The sequence below is a fragment of the Callorhinchus milii genome, unplaced genomic scaffold (genome assembly GCF_018977255.1).
Source record: "Callorhinchus milii isolate IMCB2004 unplaced genomic scaffold, IMCB_Cmil_1.0 Scaffold1, whole genome shotgun sequence".
NCBI classification, from domain to species: domain Eukaryota; kingdom Metazoa; phylum Chordata; class Chondrichthyes; order Chimaeriformes; family Callorhinchidae; genus Callorhinchus; species Callorhinchus milii.
In genome coordinates, this window is record NW_024704742.1 from 10,517,319 (window position 1) to 10,525,613 (window position 8,295).

An 8,295-nucleotide genomic window follows, 5' to 3' on the forward strand; every position below is an offset into this window, starting at 1 on the left:
TAACACACAGCATAAGGGAACATTTGAAATCACAGCTCACAAGCTGTGAGGGAATCATTCCAGTCAAATGTTCCATTTTCTTCCTCTCCTTCGCATCTTCCTCTTTTTCTCCCATCCACATCTTCAAATTTGTTTACTCCCCAGTTTCTAAAGAACTGCTGGGAATTTGGCTCCTATCAGCTGGCTCCAGCCTCCTGTTCGTACCCCGTACCCTACGCTCCACCATTGGTGGCAGTGCCGTCAGCCACTACGCCCCGAAACTCCGGAACTCTCTCCCTCAATCCCTCCACCTTGCCCCCTTCCCCCACCTTCAAATCCCGCCTAAAGACCTTCCTTTTTGATCGTGCTTGCCGTCACCTCCCTCCTTTCCCTTCCCTTGGCTCATTGTCACACTCCGCTACTGTCAAGCGCTCCAGTATGCTACTGCACATGAAGGGCTTTATATAAATGCAAGTTGAAACTGTTTCCCAAAACCTTACTGTGCCTTTGTTAAGGTCTTTGGTTTGATCTTTAGTCTTTACTAGAGATCAAACCAGGCTGGTGTAATGATAATGATGCTACAATTGACCTCAAGACTGATGAGTTGGGGAGGAGGGGAAGGGGGAATGTTCTGCTTTATTTTGATGCTAGGCTGTTCTCATTTACCTTCTATTAAACCAAGTTAGACTGAATCCTGTTCCTCAAATGAGAAGGTAGGTTGTCCCCCAGACAACCAATTTCCTCCCCAAATCTGCATCCCAAATCATCAAATGACAATAAGGACCCAATTCCTTACTCACGACCACTTGACCAAGTCAAGTGGCTGGATGGCCTCCCTGGCCTGGGCAAGCCTGGTCTCACCCTGGTGATCAAGGGCTCAGGTTAGAGTCATATTCCAGTTTCTCCACACCTCTTTGAAAGCAGATCAAGACCCTCTGACATCCCAAACCAACAGAGGACCGAAGGCTTAGTATTCCTGGCAGTAGCTCTGCACCACACAGATAAACCATGGGGCAGTTCAGATCGAGGTACATCTATATCCCATATCCTTATATGGTATCTGAACTTCTGTCAGGCATTATCAAGTGCACAGCCCAAGGAGCAACTGTTAACAACAGATGGCCTACACTTAATCTTCCATTTTGATTGTGCTTACAGTCACCTTCCCACTCCCTCCCCCTGGCTTGGGGTCCACCACTATCAAGCACTCTGGGATGCCATCCCGTGTGAAAGACTTATATAAATGTAAATTGTTGTTTTGTAATCTTAGCTAAAAGGGCAACTTATCACACTCCAGTGTTCACAGGTACAAACTGCTGATAAGGTTGAGCTGAACTGGAATATCTGTGTCTTCCTTCCCATGACCCCTCCAGCTGTAAATAGTCGGTTGGCACTCACTATCCTCTATCCTAAGCATACACATGAAGAATTGTCACTTGGCCAGCAGACCTGCCAATGAATATAGAACTGGAGCAAAGCAAGAGTTTCTGATCCTCGGGCGAGGAGGAGGAGAGAAGAGTAAGGAAAGTCTAACTCTTGCCTCTTTTCAAGGGTGATGCAGGGCTCACAGGACGGAAGATCATCGTTGACACTTATGGAGGATGGGGTGCTCACGGTGGGGGTGCTTTTTCTGGGAAGGACTTTTCCAAAGTTGATCGCTCTGCTGCCTATGCTGCACGCTGGGTGGCAAAATCCTTGGTAAAGGCTGGGCTGTGCAGGAGAGTTTTAATTCAGGTAAGCCTGTTTGTGCTTATAACAAACAAGAAGTTGCAAGATTATTATAATGATCCCTGCATTTGATATAGTGCTTTATCATGCTGTCGAGACATCTCAGAGTGCTTTACATCATCGACTGTTAAGTGTAGTGAATGGAGGCGAATGTGCATCCGATTTGCACACAGCCATGTTCCACAAACAGCTATGAAGTCAATGACCAATTTTATTTGGGGTCTTGATGGCCAAGACATCAGGAGAAACTCCCTTTTGTTTTCAAATAGTGCTATGGGATCTTTAATGTCTACTTGAACAGGCAGATGGGGCATCAGTTTAACATGTCATCTGAAGGTCAGCAGCTCCATCTATGCAGAACTCCCCCAGCATGTCAGCCGTGACTGAGTTCAATATTCACAACGTGGCCAATTCACTCAGAGCCAACAGTACTACCAACTGAGCCATTGTGAGATGTTTCGATGCAATGAGGTGCTTTAAAACAACAAATTACACTTGTATAGCATCCTTTATACTGGAAAGACGTCCCAGGGTGCTGGACAGTCAGGAGTTTTGGACCCGAGCTGGGAGGGGTGCAGGACAGGGGGGATGGGGGTGGGAGGGTGGCTGAAGGTACAGTTGAAGAGGAAGGTCTTTAGACAGGACTTGAAGGAGGCAAGAGAGGGGATAAGGTGGAGGGATTGCGGGATAGAGTTCCAGAGTGTGAGGGCTGAGAAGCTGAACGGTAGGATGCAAGCTATAAGAATGCAAATTCTCTCTTTTACCATATCCAGAAAGAAACAAAACATAATGCAAGTAGACCTCAGTTAAAAAAAATCACTGTTTTATTCTTCTATTAGTTATCGTATGCAATTGGCATCAGCTACCCGCTGTCGATCTCGATCTTCCATTACGGGACCTCAACCAAATCAGAATACGAGTTGCTGGAGATTGTGAACACCAACTTTGATCTGCGCCCCGGAGTCATTGTCAGGTTTGTCTCATTCACTACTTGGCGCGACTGATTAAACATTCCGTCATAACTGTAGTCAGCAGCACAGTCTAATGGTCCAGGTTCAGAGCAGAAGCTGACTAACAACGAGGTGATCACTGGTTAATGTCCCAGAGCCCCAGAGCTGTTTGTCATTTGACCAATTGTGCATCACATGCAAATCCAAGCCAATAATGGCATATCTTCCAACAGACCCTTTGCCTGACTGTCAGCCCCCGAACCTTCAGTCACCATGCCTCTACCCTTTGGATCACTCTCCCTAAATCCTGCCGCCTCACCTTCTGCCTTTGAAAACCTCCTGAAAATCCACTACTTCAACTGTACCTGCATTCAACTACCCCAACTTCCCTGCTCAGTGTCTGGCAGTCACTGTAAAGGACTGTATAAAAACAAGTTCCTTTACTATCTGGGAATGAAGAAATAATAAGCAGATAATTAACTTTAATCATTAGTTAGAAACGTGGTGTGCACAAGAGGAAATTGAGTTTATAGATAACTGATGGCGCACAGCAGTACCCCACAAATAGTCGTGCATTGAATGACCAATTGACTATCGACTAACAACCAGGTTCCTACTTACTGCTAGGTAAACAGAGGTGTGTGGAGTAAGGAAACTTGCCCAACATTTCACCCTGTCCGGGAATCAAAGCTATGTCTCTCGCTTGTGAGGTGAGTGCTCTGATCACTGAGCTACAGGACTACAGAATAAGCCAATTGAGTGGGGATCCTATACATATGAAAAGGGGCCCCACTTCTCCTAGTACTTTCCCCATTTGTGCTCTGTGCAAATTGGCCAACGTGTTCACCCATGGAATACTCAGTCACTGCACTGTATTTGAGATGTTCTCCTTATATGGAAGACGCAGTATGAAATTCAAGGATTATTATATTCTCTTTTAAATGGAAAATGATTGTCCAATAAACTTCAAGCAATGTCTTTGACATCTCTGCTCTTATTCACATCAGGGAGTTGGACCTGAAGAAGCCCATCTATCAAAAGACAGCTTGTTATGGACATTTCGGCAGAGAGGAATTCTCTTGGGAAAAACCAAAGAACTTGGTTTTTTAACGGTACCTGCCGCACATATGTGCACAAAACGTACCGGTTGATAGGTTTGCAAGGCAGTACGTGAAAAACCCAACCTTCCTCGAATTGGTGGTGAAATCTGGTTTAGAGTTGCACTCAGGTTTACTGGCCTGCAGGTTCGAGTTGTCACACCAATAATTTGAATTTTATTTGAAAACTACAAACCAGTGCAAAAATCACAGACTTTTACATCCCAGTGGCACCATTATAGCAACATTCTACAGTGAATTTTACAGCATCGTTGCCTGAGTGTTTGAGATTTGTTGTAAAACACTTCCACAAAGACTGCATTCAGACAGTTTTATTACCTTAAATAGTTGTGCCATGACCAACACATTAAATAACAAGGTCAAATTCACAATAGTTTTGAAGCATTTTATTTAAGGAACCTTTTGATAACTTCCAATAGTTGGTGCAATTCTTTCCAGGCTAAGTGGTTTGCTCCTCTTCCAGGTTCCAGCACCACTATTGTTTTTGACCCCGAAGCAAGTTTTTTTGTTAGTCCTTTCACAGCATTGCTATTTTAAGAGTGGAAATCCATGCTCAGTCCCCCAAAAATGACCATTGTAGGGCCACATCCACAGCAGCCGAAACCCTTGTCCACACCTTTGTCACTTACCGGCTTGACTTTTCAAATGCCCTCCCCAGCTCCACCATACACAAAATACAATTAATTCAGAATTCCACCGCCTAGATACTCACCCGCACAAAACTCTGTACCCCCATCACACAGCCGTTGTTATGCTCCACTGGTTCCCAATTACTGAACAGATCGATTTCAAGATCCTCTTACTCGTTTTCAAATCCCTTCATGCCCTCGCACCTCCCTACCTCTCCAATTTGCTTACTCCCCACACTCCACCACCTTCTGCTGCCCCTTGGCCGGTTCTGACCTCCTATTCGTTCCTCGGCACCTCCGCTCCACCAACGGTGGCCATACTTTCAGCCACTACGCCCCGAAGCTCTGGAACTGATTAAACATTCCGTCATAACTGTAGTCAGCAGCACAGTCTAATGGTCCAGGTTCAGAGCAGAAGCTGACTAACAACGAGGTGATCACTGGTTAATGTCCCAGAGCCCCAGAGCTGTTTGTCATTTGACCAATTGTGCATCACATGCAAATCCAAGCCAATAATGGCATATCTTCCAACAGACCCTTTGCCTGACTGTCAGCCCCCGAACCTTCAGTCACTATGCCTCTACCCTTTGGATCACTCTCCCTAAATCCTGCCGCCTCACCTTCTGCCTTTGAAAACCTCCTGAAAATCCACGACTTCAACTGTACCTGCATTCAACTACCCCAACTTCCCTGCTCAGTGTCTGGCAGTCACTGTAAAGGACTGTATAAAAACAAGTTCCTTTACTATCTGGGAATGAAGAAATAATAAGCAGATAATTAACTTTGATCATTAGTTAGAAACGTGGTGTGCACAAGAGGAAATTGAGTTTATAGATAACTGATGGCGCACAGCAGTACCCCACAAATAGTCGTGCATTGAATGACCAACAGACTATCGACTAACAACCAGGTTCCTACTTACTGCTAGGTAAACAGAGGTGTGTGGAGTAAGGAAACTTGCCCAACATTTCACCCTGTCCGGGAATCAAAGCCATGTCTCTCGCTTGTGCGGTGAGTGCTCTGATCACTGAGCTACAGGACTACAGAATAAGCCAATTGAGTGGGGATCCTATACATATGAAAAGGGGCCCCACTTCTCCTAGTACTTTCCCCATTTGTGCTCTGTGCAAATTGGCCAACGTGTTCACCCATGGAATACTCAGTCACTGCACTGTATTTGAGATGTTCTCCTTACATTGGAAGGCGCAGTATGAAATTCAAGGATTATTATATTCTCCTTTAAATGGAAAACGATTGTCCAATAAACTCTCTCCCTCAATCCATCCACCTTGTCCGCTCCCTCCCCACTTTCAAATGCCAGCCAGATCTTCCTTTTTGATCGTGCTTACGGTGACCTTCCCCCACCCTCTCCCCCAGCTCGGGGTCAGACTCCGCCACTGTCAAGCGCTCCTGGACGCTACCCCTCGTGAAGGGCATTATATAAATGCAAGTTGTTGTTGTTGTAAACCATTACAAACATCAAATGCACACCTCGGGTTAAACAGTAGTGGCATTAAGACTTGGCCATTGGCAAACCGTTTAATTGGAGAGGACTTTTTGTACCATTTTTTGTTTGTTATCTAAGGCTCTGAAATAAGACTGAGAATATTTCAAATGTTACCACAAATTTTGCTTCAGTTTTGCAGTCCTGAGTAGACCTAACTTTCAGTTACCTAGTATATGTGTACTGCTCACATGTGGGGCGGGGGAGTGCAGGAGTGAATTACAGATGCCCTCATGCCCTGTGTCCGGGAGTTAATGGGGACAGAAAAATATGTCAGTTGAAGATGTTGGGTTCTGAACAATGAACAGAATAAGACTGACTTATTCTACTCAGTCCTCTTTTAATAAAGGACCTGAGAACAGATGAACCGAAGACACTCAGCAAAATGCTTTAAAAATTCTTTACTTGATGAGAAATGTGAAGTTTGTTTGTTCAATTATCACAAATACAACAGACAGGTCAATAGCATAGACACATACCTGTATCAAAATCAGTTGGTAAGTTCACAAACAGCAGGCAAAAGTCTTACATCAATGAAAGGTCTTTTGATTCAGACCTGAAACCTCTTGCTTGGGTTCAGTGATTACAAAGTCAAAGTTGAATCTTTAAGAGTGTACAGCTGAGCTGTGTACTTTACTCGCCAGTTGTTATATGTTGTTATTCTTCTCCTCCCTTTCCAAATGATTTCAACATTCTAGAATTTCTGCAGTTTTACTTCTTCCTGAAATTGCTGAAAGTTGATGAAACGATGGAACAGTACAAGTCTGATGGATTTTAATCCCGAAGACAACACATTTGCTTCACCACTTCATGGCTCTTGTGTGGACAGAACCTGATATGCTCTGTCCTAGGTTGAACAAAGTGTAGTTAAGCCATACATCTATTATAATTGATTTTCCACAGAACATTCTCATGTCCATGAAGCAATTATCTTACATAAAAATAATAATAAAATATAATCTGCAGAATTGTCGCTGCACCTGTAGAATTGTTATTGAAGAACATCCTCAACAAACACCAATGAAAAACACCAATTGTTATATAAAAACATGAATTGTTATAAAACTTGAATTGTTATAGAAAACATCTTTAACACAAAACTAATTAAAACAAGAATTTGTTATGGGAAAACATCTTCAGCTACAAAAATGAAATTAAAGAAAATATTAAAGATTAAAGAAAAAATTGCCTACTTCAAATCGTAATCCAAACAAAATCAAAATGGTGGGAACTTGCATCAAACCATGTCAGGACCTCAGTTTCGGCTGACACTCCATTGCAATGTTCTCAACATAATGTTATTTGGGATCTAAAGCAAATCAATTAATGTGATATACTGAGAAGTTTGTACCATTTGTTCCTTGAATGTATGTGAGTCTACAAAATATAGTTACTACAGTTTGATGTACTACACTTTGATGTCCTGGCACAGGACACATTCAACTGCTAACTTAATCACTGGAGTCTTTATTAAACCTCCCTAACATTATAAATCAAAACAGCATTGCCCTGAACTAGTTGGTGCACAGAAAGTTCACTAATTTCATATGAAGGACGCAACCAAGTAAGGGGAAACTGATTGCAGATTCACACCAAATGTTTTTTCTAGAGGTGAGCTGGACCACAAAATTCACAAGATTGCAAAATGGTTGCAGTAGAATCAGAAAGTTTGTAGCACAGAAATAAACCATTCAGCCATTAAATGTGCTGGTATTGGTTCCTCCATACTCTTAATATTATTTTCCTCAAGTAATTGTCCAATTCCCTTTCAAATGCTATTTTGGACTTTGCTTCAGACAATTTGGATTAAAATGTAAAACATTCATATTGTCAGTAATTAATTAGTGTATAGTCAGTCATTCATAAATTGCATTGGTAATCACTGAAAAATCTGGCTGTTATTTCTATTGCTGTGCAATTTTTTTTATTTTCACACTTTATCAGAATGATAAAGCTATCAAAAATAATTATGTGCTCTAAACATATTTTTTAGAAACAGTAGAATATCAAGATCTTAAATATGCTTTTACCATCATTTTGTACTTCATGCTAAAATATTACATTGTGGAGCTACGTTCGTGAGATATTGTGGATGTGAATTATTACTGGCTAATAAATATTCAAAAGAACATTGGAAGAACTCAAGTCTTCTACAAGACACAGTTTTGCTGGCTTGTGTGTTGAACACTGCAGAGGGAGCGCTCATAAGTACTTTCAGATGTAAATGACTGCCTAAGTCTGGATGAAGCCAGCCTCTCATGTGGCACATTAAAAAATACAGCTCCAACTGTAAACTTTGCAATAGACATAACTCAATTGGTTCCTCATTACAAGAATGCCAGCAATTCAAAATGTTATTTCACATGAGGAAAAAATAATCCTGCTTT

At 42.4% G+C, this 8,295-nt stretch overlaps 1 protein-coding gene across 2 annotated transcripts in view; it reads left to right on the forward strand.

Moving 5' to 3' along the window:
• LOC103186728 (S-adenosylmethionine synthase) overlaps positions 1 to 8,037 on the forward strand; it is a 30,838-nt gene extending 22,801 nt beyond the window's left edge. The window contains exons 7-10 of one of the 2 annotated variants that reach the window (XM_007905935.2): positions 1,531 to 1,713; positions 2,547 to 2,680; positions 3,665 to 3,769; positions 6,607 to 8,037. In XM_007905935.2, the coding sequence (XP_007904126.1) occupies positions 1,531 to 1,713; positions 2,547 to 2,680; positions 3,665 to 3,767 (420 nt within the window). In that variant the 3' untranslated portion in view covers positions 3,768 to 3,769; positions 6,607 to 8,037. Of the gene's footprint in view, positions 1 to 1,530; positions 1,714 to 2,546; positions 2,681 to 3,664; positions 4,144 to 6,606 lie in introns of those variants that run through there. The other variant, XM_042338027.1, reaches the window with a different exon arrangement.
• Positions 8,038 to 8,295: the final 258 nt, after the last annotated feature.